The sequence below is a fragment of the Acanthochromis polyacanthus genome, chromosome 11, assembly GCF_021347895.1.
Source record: "Acanthochromis polyacanthus isolate Apoly-LR-REF ecotype Palm Island chromosome 11, KAUST_Apoly_ChrSc, whole genome shotgun sequence".
In the NCBI taxonomy this organism is placed as follows: Eukaryota; Metazoa; Chordata; class Actinopteri; family Pomacentridae; genus Acanthochromis; species Acanthochromis polyacanthus.
Window position 1 is genome coordinate 16,112,799 of NC_067123.1, and position 22,174 is coordinate 16,134,972.

Sequence of the window (22,174 nt, forward strand, 5' to 3'; positions counted from 1 at the left end):
TGATTGGCTGATTAGCTATTTGTGTGAAGGAATTGAACAGGTGTACCTAATAAAGTGGCCAGTGAGTGTATATACAGCCCTGGGAAAATGTGTCTTTGCGAAAGATGTGTGAATCAAGCCACGTACAAATTATCCTGGAAGAAAACTTGCTTCGTTCGGCTCTGACAATGTTCCCGACTCTGAGGATTGTTTTTCTCCAGCAGGACAATGCTCCATGCCACAGAGCCAGATCGATCAAGGTGTGAACGGGATCACCAGATCCAGACCCTGCCCAATCTCCAGGCCTGCAGAGCTCTCGTACACCTCATACTGGATGTAACCCCAAACCATGATTTTTCTTTCACCAAACTTGACTGTTTTCTTGGTGAATCTTGGGTCAGTGCGGCTTCTGCAGGGTTTGCGTTGATTGGGATGCAGTTCAATGGATGATGATTCATCAGAAAAATCAACCTTCTGCCACTTTTCATTGTCCATCCTTCCTGCAAGCTGTGGACCTTGACAAATGCAACACGATTTTTTGTTGTCTTCTGTTTAATGCTGGTTTCTATTCACTAATTTGACCATGGAGAACACCGCGTGAGAGAATTTGACAAACTGTTCTTGTAGATACAGGGACTTCTGGCGACCAGTTCACTTGTAACTCTGTTGCAGTTGAAAAAGGGCTGGTCCTAGACTGTTGAAGCAACAAATGCTCTTCTCTAACAGGTGTCTGCCTGACCTGGGCTTGTCATAAACGTCACCAGTTTCTTCAGATCTTTTTCTTATCCTCTCTACTTGACATTTGGATACATTAAAGCTGTCTGCCACCTCAGCAGCAGACTTGGTCTTCAGGGTCTTGATGATCAGCACTTTGGGCTGTGGTTGGGTCTTTGGCATGCTGTCGGGGTCAGGTTGGGCTTCATATGAAGGTCTTGTGTCTTGGGTTTCTTTTTATACACACCTGGGAATGTTATAGTTACAGTATTTTTCACAGGTGAACTTCTAATCTGTGATTGGTTGAATCATTTAAAGACATGACAAGACTTTTGTCCTTGCAAAAACAGATGTCATGGGCTTTACCAAGACATGAACATCAGGACACTTTATGACGGGTTCAATTTGCACCCAGTTATTAATGTGAAAGCCCTTGACATTAAAATGAACCATTTTTGTGAGAACCGATTGATTAGAAATAAAGTTATATGCCATTTAAGGTTACTATATCCTTATGCGACAAGACTTTTGTCAGGGACTGTACACTGATTGATGTCAAGGTAATGGCAGAGGAGAAAGGAAAGAGCAGAGAAGGAGGCTGACATTAGTGAAATGAGATAAGCCTATTTTATTAATTGCTTGTCAACTGCTCCATCCTTGTGTCTCTTCCTCGTTTCATCGGCTTGCATCTCTGGTGGAAGGCACTGAGAAGCAAGGCTGAGGAAAGAAATTGAGGATGTACAATTTGTGTAACAAGATGAGCGACCTGACTGACTCTGATGGCACGCAATTGTTACAATAGGGTTGAGGTGAATTGTGCCACTTGGAGCTTACCAGAGTTGAAAACATTCAGATTACACATCATTTACTGCATATATTATATTGTTTTACTCCATTGTATGAACAGGGGGTTGGTTTAATCCTCTGAGTATTTAGCAAAAACAGAATTTCTGGTAAGAGATTTGGGGATTGTTAAAATAACATCTGTAAAGCTGTGTGAACCCAGGAGGTGAATATCTGGCAGACCTGTAATAACAGTGTTAGCTGTGTATTTGACTATGTATGCATGTTCCTATTGTATTCAGGACAAGTCTGCTCAGCTGAGTTACAGACAAACTGGTCAGCAAACGATGTGACATTTGAGAAACGTTCCCTGAAGGTTTCCCAAAATAACATGAGACAAAACACTAAACACCAAACACAAGTTGAACTATACAGAGATTTTGAATTACTTTCACAATAGTGTAACAAGGTGCAGGGTTGTCATTGCATATGGAAAGTGTACTTACGGTATATTAAAAGTTTATTCTAACATGGCAGTGGCTGTTGTACTAATGTAGGGGTATAATGTTGCTGTAATAATATAATTGGCTTTGTCATGGAAAAATGCTATCGAGTTGCATTATGGGAACTGTAGGATCCAGTGATTTAGAGCTTAATCAGTAGTAGGGAACCAAAGTCAGCTGCTTCTGTTTAGATCATTGTTCATGTGATCTGTCGCTGAGCACACATCCAGTTGTGCGGAAGTGCAGCCCGAAATCACTGCAGTGACCAGAAAAAAATACGATACTGGAAAGTGGGAAAAAAAAAAGTGAAATTGCCAGGGACAAGACTTCGGCTCGGGTCGGGTCAACTCGGTTCTACGCGAACCATTAATACGGAAGTGTGGTTTAGTGTAGTAAATGAAAAATGCCGTCACCATACATGAGAGGCAGTCGGCCGTAATAGACCCAGCTGGAGAAGGAGAAGCTGAAGCAGGTCAGCTCGGAGGAAAGCCCTTCAGCATTCCCACTGGAGACACGAACCGGTAGCAGAGGAGCAGCTTCTCCAGTCCGGAACACTAGCCTGGCTAATACAGCCGAGCCGGGAGATGAATGATAAGAAGGGCTTGGTGTGCAGCCACTCCTGGACCGCTGAGAACCAACACAGAGATGTGCTGTGAATGGAACACCGAAGGAAATGCAAGGGTGGATTGACTAGCTAACGTGAGTTAGCAGCCAGCTAGCCGCTCAGGGCTGCAGCTTGATGAGCGTCACTTCGTTTAGAGATGCAAACCTCATCCACAGCGACATGAAGAGGTAAGTTAGACTGGCTTCTGCTGCCACATGTGTGTCTTCGGCCAGGACATCGTGTGAATAAATCAAACCTTAATTGCCACCGTTGGCGTTAGCCACCTAGCTAAAAGCACGTCAGCATAAGGGGTTCGCTGGCCATACAGACAATCTGCATGACCCTGCTTCTCAGAAATCATCGAAGGGGTAACAGAACATTGGCCATGCCCTTTTTGCATTTATTACTGTGTGTTATGTGTAAATTGCTAGCAGACACTTTGGGTTAGCTTAATAGCCTCAGAGAAGTATGTGAAGCGTAACAGCTGTTTGACCGAACCTAATAAACAGCTGCTCCATCAGCTGAAAGCAGCATCAGTATTTACTGTTTTAAAACTAAGAGGCGTCGCCTGCAAGTCCTCAGTCCATGTAATCATGTGAGCCGTTAGGTGGAGGTACAGAGGATGTCTGCCGCAGGCTTCCTACCAACCAGCTCCACGTTTTCTTTTTAAGAGAGGAGGGGATTGAAGAAGAGCAGAGCTTTAGCTGGTACAGTTTGTGAGAAGAGCAACAGTTCCTTCCTTCTTCCATCCTCTCTCCAGATCACAGTCATTTCTCCTCTGCAGAGCTTCACTTACTACCTTAAACCAAGGGAGGCATGTAGGCTGTTCCACCTGCAGGTATGGTTAGCTATGGATTGCTCTTCTCCGGACTTGTTGCTGTATAATGTCGTCTGGTTCTGTGTCTTTATGGTGCTTTTCTTTTTCTCCTTTTGAAAACAGTTGTTGCTCAGTGTTGCAGGTTCTGTGTATAGTTTTGTGTTTTCAGATGAAGACTGTATCTTTTGATTACTTGTCTTAGTTTATTGACCTTCTTTGACATATGGGTCATTTGAAAAATTTCTGAACTTATTAACTTTTCAGAAACATACAGTGGAGTTACTGCAGTCTGTTCCAACAGTCCAGCAACTAACGCTGCTTTGATCACTCATCTGCTTGTTGGAAATGTTAAACAGCTGAGCATTCTGTACTTTATGACATATCAATTAGTAATAAGATGGGATAAACTCTTTTGATCCCTCACAGGAGAAATTCACTTAATCCACATGATTGTAATAATGGCATAGTGATTATGATATATTAATGTCCTTTTGACAAGTAAAAGTGGAGAATTTAGTTTTAGCAACTTCAGTTTGTGGCATGAAGAAAAAAGAATGAAAGAAAAGTTATTAACTTTAATTGGAGAATAACAGATGATTCTTGAACAGTATTTTAGTTCTGTGACTCTTAAATCTTAAAGTGATTATGAAGCAAAAAAAATCATTCCACCTCATGTAAGGGTTCAGTTTTTCACAATTTTGTATCATTGTAAACTGAGAATATTTGGGTTTTGCACAATTGTTTGGACAGTAACAACTGAAGAAGCAGGTTGGGATTTGCCAACCTCTGATTGACATTTTAGTAATTTTCTGATGTTTTACAATCTATACAGTCAATCCAGTAATCAAATTTGATATAGTTTTCAAAGACAAGACGGTCAAACTGAACTATAACATTACTGAGAACTGTGAACTGTAAAAAGTCACATGGTACGAATAAAGGTGAGAATGGAATGAGGAATGAGGTGATGGTAATATGGAGATCAGCATTAATAGCTTGGACAGTTACGATGGTCCTGTCATACCAGTGAAGCACAGTGATATCAGTCTCTGATGAGAGCCTTTGGACTTGCTGTCAAACCTCCATCCTTACAAGATTATTGGAGACCTATATTTACCAGCACTAATTGGTTTAGGTGTTTCTAAAGCTGACAAGCTCCTGTGGAGCTGTCGGTGTGACCTTCATCCTCAACTTGTTTACTTCTTTTTTCACTCTGTCACTTTGCAACAACAAAGAAAACCTTCACTGCCACACAATGTTGACACTTAACACTGGGACTGAAGAGTGCTGTGTTAGTATTTCAACATTTCTAGCCCTGTGTATTTATGGGAAAGTGGACTTTGACTGTGCAGTTAAATATTGGGCATTGACAGTAAATGTAGGGCTTTTTTAGTGAGTCCCTTCAGCCACATTACCAGAAACGTTTGTCCTTTTCTGAGTGTGGTCTTTAAGGTGGCTCTGATTTAAAGTGAACTGCAGTTATAGTGAACTGTAATGAATGCAATATACAGCTTTGAATGTTTGTGTATGTATAGTACAGTGCTAGTATCTCTACAGTACCCAGTCCATTCAGCATGCACAGGAGGTACCTGAAGGCTGTACTACAAAAGTTGCGAGCTATGCTGAGCCTAAAGTCAGAGCTTTCAGTGTCATGGGGTTAGCTGTCTTTTAGACTGGCTAGATTATCGATCTAGAATGTTTTGACAATGCACTAGTTGTTGTCCATTAGTCTTAACATGCTAGCATAAATACTAAGCCCCTGGTCGCTTTTGATTAATGGTGACAGTTCCAATAAATTTTTTCAAATGAATGCCAACAAAAACAGAGACACCGTAGCCATGTATCAGTTCAAAGGCTGCATCATTTGGAGCCCGAATTCGTCACAGCAAAGCAAAGAAAGCTGTCCCATTTCATTAAGACTCCTTCAAATGTGGCTCGCAAATGTGTTCTTTTCCTGGGCTGTGAAGGAAGCATCAAGTTAATCCTTTTCAGCCAAACATATCCCAAGAAGACTTCTTGTTCTCCAGACAGTTTAATCCAGTACAACTGTACAGTGTAAGCACCGCAAGTTCAAGTATATAAAAAATATTATAAACAACACTCACAATTTCGAGATTTAGTTCAGCCAAAAAATGTGGCTAAGTTGCAACATCGTCTTATCCCTACCCTCAGGATGAAACTTCTGCAGTCCGGGTTGTCAGACAGCAGGTGTGGTGCTACGGGATGTGACGAAGCAAGAAGTCAATAGATTAGACCATCTCATTTAACAAACTCTCAGATGCAACCTTCACGTCCTTCAAAGGACCCAAACTTTGAAGAATACGAGGGCTCCACCCATAGCAACTCTTGAATAATTACATTTTTGGATTTTTTTTTTTTTTTTAAGCGAAGCATTTCTTTTATTTTCTTTGCTATACCAAAAACATACCAAACCTGTGACTTCAAGACCACAGTTCATACCAAATCGTAAATTTTGTGTACGTGTACTGTTACATCACTACTTCTGACAATGGAAAAGTATTTTAGAATCGTCAGATCTTGGTGAAGAGCCACAGATCACCTTAAGTCCCATTTTCTATTAAAGTACATGGTAAGCTCAAAAAGATAGCAGTAATCTCCCACTGTTGGTTCAGGGAATCATGTTCACCACGGCAGTCTGAACTCACATGTAACTTGTAACATTCAAAATAAAAAACCATGATTACCCTCTTAAAAGAGTCCTTATAATTAGTGACAATGAATAAAGCATTTAAATGTGTAGCAGGAAGAAACTCTGGAGTATCTGATATCTTAGTTCACATCAGTTGCTCAGATTAAACAGGATATGAAGATGAGCAGTACATCCTGTCAGCTCCTCCGAACACCTCATATCAGTCTTTCCACTGAAGAGTGCAACCCACCGCTGGGTGTGTCTGTCTGCTAAAGTGATGACTTTATCATAACTTTATCAGACAGAACTGATACTGCAAAGCCTGTTTATGTAATCAGAATGTAGGGTGAGATAACCAGAGACCAGTTCAAAAGGTTTCATGTGGCTCACGAGACATGGATTTGGAAATCCAATGTTTGCTTCCAGGATTAGGTAATCCATGTTACTTTTGTGACAGTTTTTCAAAGTTACATTGGACTGGACCACCCTAATCTAGATCTAAACCCTTTCAAGATTAGCAAATCAGAATTTTTTTGTGCTTTAAATGGGACTACATATCAAGTGTAGACTGCTAAAACAAGGTAGAACAGCCAACATGGGTCTGCTTCAAGTGTGTTTTATTAGAAGGAACAGAAAAATCACATTAAAACAGTGTAAACACCCCCTTCCATTATCAGTTTCTTCTGTAAATAGTCAGACCTCTCATCTGACACATATTGAATAAATATATGTACATAAATAGTATGCGGATAATGTGAACACGTTTAAATTATTTAAATTAAATTATTTTACACATAAATGTTCAGTAGATAACAATTATGAATGGTCTTCATTTTTAATATTTTGTAACATTGTTGCTGAAAAAAGGTAAGCTACAAGAGCATGGATCAGCATGTTACAGTAATTTAGTGATTATATGTGAGTATTAGGGAGTAATATGAATTCCTCCAATGTAAACCTCTCAGTAAATGTGAGACAAAGTTGCTTGAGTTGACGTCTCTATTACTGATTGATTCAAAACCTTGGGGGGGGCTCAACCAACAAGAAACTGTATTCATTTATGTAAACTGTAGCCATGAACAAACAGATAAATGTGTGATTATGTTGTGTACAAAACATCTTGTGAACAGATTTTATGTACAGGTCTATGCTTTGACTGAGAGGAAAAGATAACCATTTAAATTGTGGTACTGATCAGAAGAATAATCAAATTATTCAACCCTGTTTTCTAATCTCTGGTTGAAACAAATGAGCTGCATTCATTCTTCTGATTATTGTCCTCCCTGCTCTGTTTTCAGGATGATGCTGAAGGATAACATCTAAGAAGTCAATTCCTCATCCAAAAGTGACCCTACCTTCCCCTATAGTCTGCTTTCTTCTGCAGTCCCTTCTCCAACTTGTGAGGTCCTTCTCAGCTCATTGGCCCACCTCTGTGGAATTCATTGAATGCATGTATTCCACAGTAAGATCATGCACAATTATTTTAATTTGGACAGTCCTCCTCCAGACACCATTCTGACAAAGAAACAGGATGAAATAACTGCAATGTGACTGTCCATCTGAGATAGCCACCTCGATCTGTGGGATTCTCACTTTGGTTCCATCTCTTGTTCCCTACCAACCCCTCCCTTTCCTAGTGTCATTGGGCCATGGTTCGCAAGAAAGGTTCTCTTATACTATGTGGTGCTTTTCTGTTGTCGCCTGGAATGCTTTGCTTCTACTTTACCTTTGGGGTCGCCCTCCCATTCGGCCACCTTGGAGAAGGGGGTGGAGCAGAACCAGGAGGAAAGGAGGAGTGGGGCGTGGGCAGAGGGAAAGTAGGCCGGGTCAACCTTGCTGGGGAGGTTATCCGGCTGGCAGAGGAGGTCGAAGTTCAGCTTGAGACCCAGAAGAAGCTACTGAAGCAGATTGAAAGTCATAGGGCAGTGGTGGGCTCGGCAGAAAGATATCGGGAAAAGAGAACAGTGATATAAAAGAAGTCAAAGAAGAGACTGTCCACCAGCCACCCCAAACTCCATTTCCTGTCAAAAACAGTGTGGATATCAGTGACCAAACTGAAGTTAAACATACACAGAAGCCTGTTCATACAGTAGCTCAAGGACTGAAGTTAGAACAACATGAGGCCACCGAAGTAAAGCAAGAGATCATTGAGAACAATGAAGTGACGACTGTTGTTTCTAGCTCAGAAGTCATCATTCCCATTCTCGTTATTGCTTGTGACAGAGTCACAGTTAAACGGAGCCTTGACAGACTGATACAGTACCGCCCTTCTCCAGAATTGTATCCAATCATCGTTAGCCAAGACTGTGGCCATGCTGAGACGGCTCGTGTTATTGGCTCATATGGAGATCAAGTGACCCACATAAGCCAACCGGATCTGTCAGACATCAGGGTCCGGCCAGAGCACAGGAAATTCCAAGGCTACTACAAAATTGCTCGGCATTACCGATGGGCACTCAACCAAGTATTTAATACATTGTCCCTGTCTACTGTGGTCATAGTGGAGGATGATCTAGAGGTAAGTGCTGTCAGACATCTGTATTTTCTCATAACATTACTTTGTGTCTACTATAGTAGGCTTCATCATCCATTATGGCTTGTCTTTTTGTGACATTTTGCCTGTTGAATAGTACACACAGATGGAGGATACCTCCTCTGTAAGTGTGTGTGTGTGTGTGTGTGTATATATATATATATATATATATATATATATACACACACACCCACACACTCAAACACACATCATTTTAATCGGTAATGATAACATTGTGCTCACCAGGTTAATTGTCTAGAACCCTAACGTGATTGGCCAGGAAATGCAAACAGTCATATCAGGGTTCTCGCCAGCGCATTTAAAAGATTACGCTGTGATTAGGCCCGCTACGCTGCCTTTCAAGTTGTGGTATTGTGTTTTGAGCACATTTGCTTGCGTAATATTTCCATATTTATGTGAGAAAACTTCTTTATTGGGGAAGTTGGTGCTGTGAAGAGAGTTATTTTGACAGATAACGCCATGTGCATTTGTTTTTATCCACTGGGTGCCTATCTAGGTTAATTTAGGTCTCCCCACCTCAGCCATACTTTCCTGTCGATTGACCCGTTCCCGTCTAAATTTAAGAGTCGCTTCCAATCTCGGGGTTACAATTAGCGTGTCTCGGTTGTTTCCGTGATGCCATGTATGGTGAATAGTGACCTAAATCACGAGCATTTGGAGCATCTGCATGACACTCATTGGCTGACATCTGGGCCGGCCGCTCGCGAGATTTAATGAAGGCTATTGCGCATGACATAGTGTCGGGCCGTCCGACCTGCCGTTACGCTGTAAAAAAAAATCCTGGTTGAGAACCCTGCATATGATCTGCCAGGCCAGTTGAATAGTGGCTAAAGAAAACAACTTAAGACTGTGCATCATAATACAGTTTATTATATTTTAACAGCCTCTTGGTTAAATGGGAAGCAGAGACAACAAAATGAAGGTTTCAAAATTGTATCAGTCAGTTGAAGCTGTTGTTTGATTGCTGTTGAACTGACCTTTGATCGTTTCTTTTGATTTTTTGGACAGGGACCCTGAAGCAGCAGTGCATCTTACCATTGTGAATCTCTCTCCTCTCATATAGGTGGCCCCAGACTTTTTTGAATATTTCCGAGCACTGCACCCAATTTTGCTCTCTGACCCCACTCTGTGGTGTGTTTCTGCCCTGGAATGATAATGGAAGAGATGCCTTGGTGGATCCATCCAAAGCTGACCTCCTCTACAGAACAGACTTCTTCCCTGGTCTGGGGCTGGATGCTGCTGAAAGAGATGTGGGCCGAACTGGAACCCAAATGGCCCTCGGCCTTCTGGGATGATTGGATGCGTCAACCAGAGCAGCGTAAAGACCGCTCCTGCATCCGACCTGAAATTCTCGGGACTATCACCTTTTGGCCGGAAAGGTGTCAGTTTAGGTCAATTTTTTGACCAGTACCTTCGCTATATTAAGCTAAAACACTGAATTTGTGCCTTTTACCAAACAGGATTTATCTTATTTGCTAAAAGAGAAATATGAAGAAAAGTATATCAAAGAGGTTTATAGTGCCCCGTTGGTGAAGATTGAGGAACTGCAGCAAGGTGGTACTTTAAAAGGACCTGGACCATACAGGGTGCAGTACTCCAGCAGGGACAGTTTAAAAGTATTTGCTCGAAATCTAGGGGTAATGGATGACTTAAAATCTGGAGTTCCTCGTACAGGTTACCGGGGCATAGTCAGCTTCCTGTACCGGGGTCGAAGGGTGTTTTTGGCTCCACCACAGGGCTGGACACAGTATGACATCAGCTGGAGCTGAAACACTGATCCAGCCTGTGTTGAAGAGAGGAAGGGAGCCTTACTTCAGAGGAACACCCTTTCAGACCAAAGATTATTTCAGACAGTGGACCATGAAGGAGTTAAAACAGCACATGCAGGGCTGCACAACAGTGGAGCTGGAAGACCTGTTTGGTGCTTTTTCATGATCAGCAAGGATTGGCCACATAGATTTCGCAGCATTAAAACTTTTTAGCTAAGTAAATTCCACCTTTAAACACTGAATCAAAACTGCTATTGGCAACGTGCCTTGCTTTCTGGGCCCATTTTGTTTGATGCATTTTTTATTCCTATGAATTAACTAGCCCAATATATTGACTTGTCAGCAGTGTCCGGTGACAGTGCACTGGAGGTGAAACACAAAGCACAGTGACAAACTGTAGAACTTGGAAGAAAACATTGTTCCAATGTAAAATCTTTAGGTTTTTTTTGTTACATGTTGCAGTTTTTGGAAGAAGCTATTGATCCAACTCTTCAGATACAGTTACTCTCAAAATACAATCAGAAGCAGCTACTAACAGGCTTTGAGGTGGTGAACAGGAGCCATGTTCAGTTTTGAGCAAAATTTAAGTTGTTGTCCTGTTGGGTAACACTGAGAATCTAAGCTTGGTTGGCAACAATACAGTGAAAAGGAAGTGCAGAAAAAGCAGCAACAGTAACTTTCCAAATTGCAGTAGCTCTGATCCAGGATTGATGGATTACATATCACTGTCTTGCTTTGCTGTTGTTTGGAATCTGACGTTTGAGTCTCTGAGCACCTCAGAATATTTCTTAAAGTAAAATATTGAAAATAACTTACCAGGTCACAAGAAACCTCTGATGCGGGGACAGATGATACCAGGCAGGTGCCAAATAGCCGGATTTGGTCTGACTAAGAAATGTTTTGATCTGCTTGAGTCAGTATAAACAGTGACTGAGATGTCAGAGTTCTAGGAGGGGAAACAACGGACCATGTATGGTAAGATGGTCTTGAATCAGGGCTACGTTTATAGAACATCAGGGGAAAACCATTTCCACAGCAGACTTTTCTGAGAAACTTGGTTTTTTGTTGCTAGAAATAAGATGAAACAATGAAGGTGAAGTTTCCAGAAACTTCGTTAAAAAAATTCTCCAGAGTTGCACATAATGACTGGCAGAGCAGGTGATGGAGGAACAGGCTAGGGGTTATTTTGATATTAAGTAATGGTAAATGGAAACAATAATGCACCCACAACCAGTGTGTGGAGTGGGTTGTGGTCAATGGCATGCCTGTTTCCAAAAGCTTCCTCAGTTCCACTGTCAGACTGGCTAATGTTTTAAGTGCCCACTTTTAACTCAAATGTGATGGTTGAAGAGAAATGCTTTTCTGTGGGGTCGCAGAATCTGCTTTCCACCACACCCGTCTCTGGAATGAGCAAACTTGGGGTCTAAAGAAAGCGTCTGATGAAGGAGGTTGTGAAGAATGAATGATAAAATTATAATAGGCAAGCTTTTTAAAATTATGTTTTAGTACTCGGAAGCCCTGGTACTGGAAACGTTCTGACTACATGACATCCAAACTGTGGTTTGGTCAGCTTAGGTTTGTTGAAAACCAATGATTGATACTTTATGTTCCTGCAACAAGAATGCTGAGGAGTGGCTAGAAGAATGATTATCACTGTACTTAATTAGCTTTGGGAGGTTATCTACAAGATCAACTGATTCCCCATTCTGTATGGTGATGTGTTAAAACCACTGCCTGATGTGTTTATACTTTATTACATTATAAATAAAATAAACTATTTTGATATTTGTCCACATGCTAAAGGAGTCTCTTCATTGATCCAATACACAGTAGTGAACAGTATCTTAGCTTATTTTCATGTTTGTCCACAGTGAAACAATAGATCCCTGCTTCCTTGGAGAAAATGTCATTCTAAATGCTGGGAAAAATTGTACAGATTACAAACCTCACACAACCTTTCTGGGTCCGTGGCATGTTGAAGTCGAGGTAGCAAGATTTGATCCATGTTGCTAGTTGTCCCAACTTCAGTTTCCTCCCCACACCATCTCTCCCTACATTTCCTGTCATTGTCCTCTGTGACTAGTCAAAAAAGTCCCAAAATGTTTAAAAAAAAAAATGAAACGCTAAGCCTGAAAGAAGAAAAAATTATGCAGTACATCTAACTGAAAGAGAGATGAGATTTTGGTTCATGAGCACCAGGCTGTGCTCAGAAATATTGTAGGCCATAAATGCTTCTTGTCTCTTGACTGAGCCTCGCCCAAGTCCCCTGTGGCTAAGTTCCTTTCCTCAGCTCCTTTCTTCACATCTTAATCCCTCTAAAGATGTGAGGAGGGAGAACATAGGCATATATTTCTGGTCACTAGAAACTGAATTTGATCACTTATAGTTGACTTTGAATTGCTCAACACGAATAAATTTTTCTCATAGGAGAAGTTGTGTCAAAAAGCATTTCAAGGAAATGAGGTGTCCTTGCTTGGAGCTATCCAGTGGCACAGCAATTTCATATGATGGAGACAAGTTACAACCACTCCTCCATATGTAATGCGGGCTGTAGTTTGAGGGGAAAAGAAAAGGCTTCAATTCAGTGAAACACTACTGATTAGTCCTTCAGTCTCCAAAAGTTCTGTTTTCAGTGACCTACAACTGTGTTTGCTTGGACAAAAAGCCAGAATAGATGGATAAGCCATTTTAGTTCCTCTTTCTGAGGGCATCACTCCCTAAAGCGCAACTTCTTTTAATTGACATTAGAGAAGCCTGTTGATTGTGAGCACCACCTCATTCTCTTGCATATCTAATTTAATTACAGTAGTGGTCTCTCCCTGCAAGCATATGTATCCACCAGAACAATTCTTACCATAACTATTTTGAGCAAACACCAAAGCTGCATTCTTCACTTAACTCAACTGCAGACTGTGATTGGTTTAAAGTCATACCAACAAGCCACAATGTGTAGCAGAATGATGGTGCGGTGCAGCCAGATCATTATTTATACCAGATAAGGTTGACGAAATGCATCCATTCTCTATACACCGCTTTATCCTCACTAGGGTCGTAGGGGATACTGGAGCCTATCCCAGCTGACGCGGGCAAGGCAGGGGACACCCTGGACAGGTCGCCAATCTGTCGCACTCCTAACATTCACACCTACGGACAATTTAGAGTGATCAATTAACCTCAGCATATTTTTTGGACTGTGGGAGGAGAGTGCCCAGAGAAAACCAACGCATGCAGAAAGATCCCGTGCTCAGGCCGGGACTCGAACCAAAGATCTTCTTGCTGCAAGGCTAACGTGCTAACCACTACTCACTGTGCAGCCTAGGCTGACGAAGATGACACTGGGAAATTATTTTGCCAGACAAGTTATTTGTATGCTGGAGTAGCTACACTACCACTCAAATGTTTGGACACACCTCGATTAATGACTTTTCTTATATATTAAAAATATTAAATTAACCTGCTGCATGTCCCTGACTTCTGTATTTTGCATTTATAATATCAGAAATATTATAAAGCTCTGAGCATTTATTTTGAAGGAATATTCCGAAAATGTTATTTTCACACCACTGAATATCAAAGTAGCAACAGCCTCAGAGGGATTAATATTTAGAAAAAAACAAACAGCAAGGTTTAATAGAATATTACTGCTATAGAATATATGTGTTTCATCCCATTGCCGATAAAATGCTAAACTACGATAGTTGTTTGTTTTTTTTTTTTGTTTTTTTTTTTTTTTTTTTTTTATTTGCAATTTTACAGAAAGATACAATAAAGAGGAAAAATGCCAGGGATATACTACTTTACATCACCTAAGAGGGGAGATAAAGTGAACAATTAAATGACACTCAAAGAAACAAAACAATTAGGAGGAGCCAGGTTTAAGTTTAAAATTTTTAAGGTTGTTAATGGATCTTTCAGCTTTTTTGTTTTTAGTTAAATTTATAGTAGAAATGTATAAGTTGACGTCTACAATAAATTCATTAAAGTTTGGTTTTTATTAGCCCATTTCATTTTGTGGATGTGATATTTTCCTAATAAAATGTAAAGCTGAATTACAAATTTTACATCTTTTTCCATTTTTTGATCATAGTAAATGCACACATCTTTGGCATTTATAATAATGATTTGTCCAATTGATCGGGATAGGTAATTCTGAACATCAATCCAAAAATTTACAAACACATAATATAGAAATCAAAAGATATCAATATTCACTTAAATCGTTCCAGTACATGCTTTGCAGGGTATATTCTGTGAAGAATCTTGAAAGACACCTCCTTGATCTTGTTGGTAAGGCAGTATGCATCTGTGACACCCCATGCTTTCTTCCAGTCGACATCGCTGTACAAGGATCCAGACATGCTGAGCAGGAGGAGTGGTGTTTCCAACAAATATATTACGTATGTCTTTGTTGCTACATTTTTTGTTGAGAATGTCCAAGTCTTCCAAAAAAATATTTTTTCTCCAGTCAGTGTCTTGAGGTGCCATGTTTCTGGGGCTGTTCTTGAGAAGCTGTAGAGCACCTTGAGGGATGGCATCAAACACCACCGCATACTCCTTTGGTGTGACAGGTAGTCCATATTTTTTGAGAAATTCATTGTAAGACAACAATAATCCATATTCATTGGTCAGTTGTGTTACAAGAAATATATTGCAATCAAACCACCTTTGAATAAATAGAGATTTATGCTTAAACTGAATATCTTGATTATTCCAGATATAATATCCGTGGGGTGAGAAATTATGTTTAAATGCTAGAGACCATGCCAATAATGCCTGTTTATGAAAGTTTGCCAGTTTGACAGGAAGTTTATCTACAGAATAATTACACTGAAGAAGAAATTCAATGCCTCCAATCTTCTTGAATATGAATTCAGGGAAAATATTCCATATACTTTTTTTGTTTTTAATTAATTTAATAATCCAGTTGACTTTAAAGCTGAGGTTTAAGGATTCATAATCAACTACACCCAAACCACCTTTACTTTTATTATTAGTTAAAATGTTCTTTTTGAGATAATGCGGCTTGTTTCGCCAAATGAAGTTATACATGTGTGAATTTAGTGACTTTGAAATATCTGAGGGCATATCCAAGGAAAGTGAGGCATATACAGATCTAGATATGCCTTCAGCTTTAGATAAGAGTACTCTACCTTGTAAGGATAAGTCTCGAGACAACCATAAATTGAATCTTTTTTGAATATTGCTTATTACTGGATCAAAGTTAAGTTTTGTGCGTTGCTTTTCATCTTTACAAATGGTGATTCCTAAATAGGTTACATTTTCCTTGACTTCAATTCCATCTATATGAGCAAGAGAACATTCTTTGAGTGGAAAGAGAACAGATTTTTTGAGATTCATTTTTAGGCCAGAGACACAAGAAAAATGGTTAACACATTGTAAAGCTTTAGAGACTTCCTTTTCATCCCTTAAAAACAAAGATGTATCATCGGCTAATTGACAAATTTTAAATTCAGTACCTAAAGTTGAAATACCTCTAAAATGATCTTGTTTGACATATGAAGCTAACATTTGTGTTACTAAAAGGAATAGAAAGGGAGAACAGGGACAGCCCTGTTTCAAACCACGGTGGAGTTGGAATCTTTGTGTTGTACCATGTTCAAGTTTTACTGAACTGTTGCAACCATTGTACAAAGTTTGGACAGCTTTTAAGAAATTGGGACCGAAACCTAAAAATTCTATTACTTTAAACAAAAATTGGTGTTCCACAGTATCAAAAGCTTTGTAATAGTCTATAAATAGTATAAGGCTCTCATTTGGTATAAGGAAATTATAGTCAATCATGTCCAATATAAGTCTAATATTATTATGAATATTCCTACCAGGCATAAATCCAGATTGTTCCTCATCTATTATGTCTTCAAGTCCACTCTTTAATCTTTTTGCAAGTATGAGAGAAAATATTTTACAATCATTGTTTAATAAAGTTATGGGTCTCCAGTTGTCAATGTATAATTTGTTTTTATTAGGTTTGGGTATGAGGGTTATAACACCTTGCTTAAGAGATGGAGGTAGTTCCTGCTTGTTTAAGGCTTCTTTAAATAATAGAAGTATAAATGGTTTGTTTGTTTTTTTTAATCGCACTCCTTGTGTCGCAGTGACGTCTCTACACGTGACAGCGAACAGTTGTAGGACCCCGCAGTGTCTGGCCGTGCAGATGCCAAACTTAAAATAATCTAGAGACAAGCGATTGAACCTTTCACTCGAGATAGAAGCATATGTGCGGATAGCAGCGTTGCTTACACATTCAGCAGGTAAATAACTAAATTTTGTACAAAAAATGCTGTCTGAAAACGTAGCTGAGGTTGAATATAACGTCAAATAGAGCGTACAGATGGTCCAGTTATTCTCACGTGCTAAAGCGAGGCACTCACTCAATTTCACCATTGCACGTTAACGACATATCAAATTTTAAATCCGTGTAGATGCGCAATCTCATGCCGACATTTTAATTTGGTTTAGTGGGTAATTCCTAGAATACGACTTTGTTATGCAAACCCCGTAAATGTAACAAATCTCTGCTGTGTAATTGATGCATTTCTCTCAATAGTAGACAAATCTGTGAAAACCAAGACTAAGACTGACACTTTTCTTCACACAGGAATGTCTTTTTTTGGTGGTGATCCCAACTTTTGCCCAGAATGTGGAAACGTTCTTCCTCTTCCAGGGATACCAGACACAGTCAAGTGCCCTCGCTGCTCATTCTGTATTCCTGTTGCAGGTACTCACAGCACATGAGTGTCACTGTGAGGAGCTCAGAGACACACTTTACTACATTTAATTCCAGTCATGTACACATAGCACATAGTGTGTACATTAGAGCACAAAACCCCACAGCACACTAAGGGTCCATAATTTTGATGAGGGAACATGCTGATTTTCTAGTGGAACTTGTCATGTGCGGCTGAGAGCAGAGAACTCAGTTTCTGTCTAAGGTAATGATTTTTCCTGATCCAGTTAGGGATCCCAGATGGTGCCTGGAAAGAAGAGAGAAAGAAAGGAGGGAAAAGGGATAAATGGATGTGAAGAGGTGTGATGTAAGGGATAGAATAGAATAGAATAGAATAGAATAGAATCACTTTATTCATCCCCGAAGGGAAATTCAGTTGTCAGGGTTCTTATCTGTTTAATTTTGAATTGAATAGCCTGACTGCTGATGGTATGAAAGATTTTCTAAATCTTTCTGTCCTGCAGCGCAGGGATAGGAGCCGTCCACTGATGTTATGTTGCTCATTGACTACGTTTATATGCCATCAATATTTGGGTTAAAGTCAATATTCCAGTTTCTGAAACATTTGGAATAACCCGTTTACATGCCTAAACAGAGTTACTCCTGTTGTGTGACACTGTGCTGACGCTGTGTGATGCTGTGGTGCCGCGTGTGGGTTTCGCCATGTCTGTTTACCAGGCATAAACTAACCGTGATGTCACCCGTTGGTTTCAACGCGGAGAAAATGAAGCCCGGATTTTGCTACTTCCTGGTCGCCATTTTGGATTTTTTGGAGCCGGTGACATAAAAAGCGTCATCAAACAGGCTGGACCAGAGAACAACTCTGGGCAGGACCAGTCAATGGGACTGTCAATCAAGCATAGCCATGCCCCCTGGCTCCGCCAACTTTAACGATTTATTTAAAATTCAGTATTGATTTATTTTAAGATCGACCACCTGGTCTCTCATTTTGACCATGAAAACTAACGGGAAAAAAGTCCTGAGCTGTAGAAAATCAGTCTATCAAATTTTATTTTTTCCAAAAATGAATTGGGGTCTATGGAGCAAAAGCTTTTTGGAGCCAACCCTAGCGGACAGCGTGATATTGCAAGTTTTTGACACTTCCGGGTAGGCTTCAATTTTGGAGCCAGATGCGACGTCCATCTTTATATACAGTCTATGCTGTTTACCTCTCCTTGTGTATTTCCGGTGGGTCACGCGCCACACTCGGCATACAAGTAGTTGCCGTACTCAAAAGACCAAGATTCCTTTTGGATGAAACATGCGCAAAACGCAAACTAATGTTTCTTTCTATGGGGATATAGAGTGCGGGAACGGACGTCATACCGCAGTGGATTATGGGATGCACCCGCCATTGTTTGTGGCCTGGAATAGTAAACAGCTGAATAGCGTCGTCTGGTGGTGGTGATTGTTTACGTTAAAAAAATGGACCGAAACAGAGGCAAATGCCCTATTATTTACAGGGAAAAACTGAACAACGAAGCGAAACAAAGATATATGGAAAAAATTGGATTAATTGATGGGATAGATCCATACGAGCACCGAAGCTGGTCCACTGACTATGACCTTCTGCCTAACATCACTTTCCCAGATATTTTCGCCTATCTTGTTTGTGGAACATGTGCCTACACAGCTCAACAGTTTAAAAGTTATAAATCGTTAGAAGCTCACCAACTATTCACCATTAGTATGTAGCCTCCTCCAACTGTAATGTAGGAAGTGAGCAAAATGACAACTACAAACCTAGCAAAGGCTACAACATTTTTTGAACCAGCTAGGAGCCAAAGACGATCTGCATGAGAACATATTCTTATATTAAATTATAAATTATAACAGTGATAACTCTTGCCTTCCAGAGCCTCGGACATGACAACATTGCGATACTCGTATGACAGTGTTACACAACCAAACAAGAGGGACTTGCAGATGTTTAGCTGTCATTGTGGGCTAAGGATATCATGATTGACAGGCAGAAATAAGAATAAAAAGGCAACTCACCCTTATGGAAATGCCTGGAACAAACGAACATCGTCTTGGGAATATTATCGAAAGAGATTGACTTTCATTTAATGGCAGCAATCCAAGTCATTCGGCGTCTTTTTGTCATTTCCGAAATTGCGCTCCCCTGATGTCTTTTCCATGTGGGAAAACTGAAATATTTTAGTCCGTTGGACAATTTTCTCCCAGACCAGTGGTGAAACTTACTGTCACAACCCACCACACAACATGTGTGCCCCATTGTTGCTGATGGCCAGAAAGTTTGCGCGCTAAAAACATGTAAAACTGTGCAGGTTTTAAGGAAGCCGCCAGTAAACCAACCACAAATCCCAATATGCTTTGCGACGTGACGTCACATTCCCGAACTCTATTCCGATGCGCGTTTATATGACGAGATATTTGGGTTAGAAAAGGAGTAATCCAGGGGTCTTATTCGGGTTTTTAAAAACCGGAATATGAGCATATTCTGGGTTTTGCGGGTGTTTACATGGCCGTACACAACCCGGGTTATGCTAATATTCCGGGTTAGAAAGGTTTTTGACTGCATATAACGTTAGCCCAGTGAGGCAGATGGTGAAGTGGATGACCATGTTGTAAGAATGGCCTCCATCTTGCTCAGTGCCCGTCTCTCCACCTCATCCTCCAATGTGTTCATTGTTGATTCCAACCACAGAGCCAGCTTTTTTTAATCAGTTTGTTCAGACGCCTTGCATCCTTCTGTTTTATGCTGCCTCCCCAGCAGACTGCAGCATAAAACAGGACACTTTGCTACCACAGACTGATAAAACATCTGCAGCATCTTACTGCAGATGTCTAGTGATCAAAGTCTTCTGAGGCAATAAAGTCGGCTCTGGCCCTTTTTGTAGATTGAAGTCTACGTTTGTTAGACCAGGTCCAACTTATTATCAAGTGTGGACACCTAAATATTTATATGATGTCACCATCTCGATGTCCACGCCACAAGTGTTGACTGGCTAAAGAGGGGGTTTGGATCTGCGGAAATCGATGATCATTTTCCTTTGTCTTTGAGATGGATGGATAAAAATGAGGTGGGGTCCAAGAGAACACAAACACATGGCTTAACCAGAAGCACTGTGCTCCAAAGCAAGATTTAAGGTCAGCAAAGTAGCTTCAGATCCTGGGTTTTCAGTGGTTCACTTCCTTTCAGGGTACATTAGCATGGGGTAACTTATGCTGCAAACTTAACCTGCTTTGGAGTAGTTATGTTTGAATTAACAGACCAGTGCACATGAAAACACTGCCTAGTGACCAGTCAGTTCTTCTGGAAAATGGCATCACCATTCCTGAAAGATCCTGTGGAGCATGGGCAGTGAAAGGATGTCTGAGAGGGCAAGGAGTTTGTAGAGTTTGTCCAAACCTTTTTCTTTCTCTGATTAGCGTAGATGGGCGAATATAAATTATCAGTGGAGGGAATTTCGGCCTTGCTTGCTTTTTTGTTTGTTTGTTTTGTAGGTGTGTGTGTGTGCTGACAGTAAGAATTTTGAAAGTTTTTTTTAAAATAGCTTTCTTTCCTGCTTTGACTGCATCAGCCGTGTTACTTTCAACCTGTACTGTATATTTAAATTTGTCATATTGGTATAGGATTATCGTTTGTTCTTCTTGTGAAGAAAATGTGGCTCTCGTCCTGCCTATGTTTGCAAATGGTCATCTGGCACCGATAAGATAAACTTTATTGATCCCACAGTGGGAAAGTTCAGCGTTACAGCAGCTCCAAGAGAAAAAATGGTATAAGGTAGTACAGAATAAATTAGAAACACAGTGCAAAAATGCAGAGAACAATATATACACAGATTTTTTTAAGAAGGCTATTTACATGAGGATGAGTTTGAAACAGTTATTGCACTTGAGTGGTATGCATATGTGAGGGGAAAAAGTGCCTATTTTATGTGAATGTGCTCATAGCTCCATTCAGAAACCCTGAATGGAGGTCCAAACCTTTGCTAACAAGGTCAATTTGTCAATAATTAGGAGATAAAGAGCAGTCAAATCATAGATACTCAAGGACCCACTGCCATTATGCACATATTATTATCTTGTTGCAGCATTTTCTGCTACTACTGAATCCAAAAAGAATTCTCTCTGTTTAGCTGTTCATGCTGTTTGACAATTTTAGATTTTGATTAGTGAAATGACTTAATATGGTAGCTCACTATGAACAGATGACAGCATGCATTCTTGTTCTTTGATAACTTCTCAGAATGCCAGGGATTTCCCCCTTATCGACTATTTATTTTCCAGAGTTCTCAAACCAGAAGATCTGCTCGACGGTTGTCTTTAACCCTTTGGAGCAGTCATCAGTGGCTCCAGAGGATGAGGAGGACTCGGAACTGAAGGGGCCTGTGGTAAGAGCAGTCTTTCTGATTGCTGACTGCTGTGTCTGACGCTAACAGCTGTACACTATGAATAAGCTCATGTGTTTCCTCTAGATTGATAGACGCTGTTCTCGCTGCAATAAAGAGGGGATGATTTACCACACCAGGCAGATGAGATCTGCAGATGAAGGCCAGACCGTCTTTTTCACCTGCATACACTGCAGGTAATCAAAGAGAATTCTGTATTTTTGTGATGCATTGTGGGCACTTGCTAACTGTTTTGATTTTGATGTTTTAGGTATCAAGAGAAGGAGGACTCCTGAGAAGAAAGGCAACACATTTTCTCATTTCCTTTCTTTGCGTCTATGGACACATCTGCCACAGTTATTTTCTCAAAACATTGGTTGTAAATATGAGTTCCAAAGCAGCAAACCGCTTCAGGACCCTTCACCTTTTGCTGTGAGGATGTACAAGGCAGAGACTCTGACTATTCCTCAGTTATCACCATAATACAGTTGGACCAAAGAATCTTAACTTCCAGAGCATTTGGTTGTGCCTTTCAGCCTTCGTGGCATTTTTACCATCACACATTTTTAGATTCCTCATAGTTCTCCATTAAATAACCTATGAAGCAGCTGCACTTAATCATTTCTTTTGTCCGAAAGAAGAGTCACATGACGTGTTGAATGTCCCCTTTCATGTGAATGCGTGCAAAGTTTGAA

General features: G+C 40.4%; 2 protein-coding genes across 3 annotated transcripts; both read left to right on the plus strand.

Annotated features, from left to right (window-relative positions):
* Nucleotides 1-2,175: 2,175 nt before the first annotated feature.
* Nucleotides 2,176-22,086, plus strand: polr1h (RNA polymerase I subunit H). 2 transcript variants are annotated; one of them, XM_051955454.1, is made up of 5 exons: nucleotides 2,176-2,771; nucleotides 16,993-17,112; nucleotides 21,379-21,482; nucleotides 21,567-21,676; nucleotides 21,751-22,086. In XM_051955454.1, exons 2-5 carry the CDS (start codon nucleotides 16,995-16,997, stop codon nucleotides 21,773-21,775), a joined length of 357 nt encoding a protein of 118 aa, XP_051811414.1. In that variant the 5' UTR covers nucleotides 2,176-2,771; nucleotides 16,993-16,994; the 3' UTR covers nucleotides 21,776-22,086. The 2 variants fall into 2 exon arrangements, with proteins under 2 accessions (XP_051811414.1, XP_051811413.1); XM_051955453.1 differs by lacking the exon at nucleotides 2,176-2,771 and adding an exon at nucleotides 16,510-16,645.
* Nucleotides 7,045-10,692, plus strand: mgat1b (alpha-1,3-mannosyl-glycoprotein 2-beta-N-acetylglucosaminyltransferase b). The gene is given in 10 exon segments (XM_022220259.2): nucleotides 7,045-7,742; nucleotides 7,745-7,797; nucleotides 7,799-7,978; nucleotides 7,980-8,011; nucleotides 8,013-8,568; nucleotides 9,668-9,748; nucleotides 9,750-9,830; nucleotides 9,832-9,969; nucleotides 9,971-10,033; nucleotides 10,035-10,692. Coding segments are annotated over 10 exon segments (1,566 nt in total). The 5' UTR covers nucleotides 7,045-7,699; the 3' UTR covers nucleotides 10,374-10,692.
* Nucleotides 22,087-22,174: the final 88 nt, after the last annotated feature.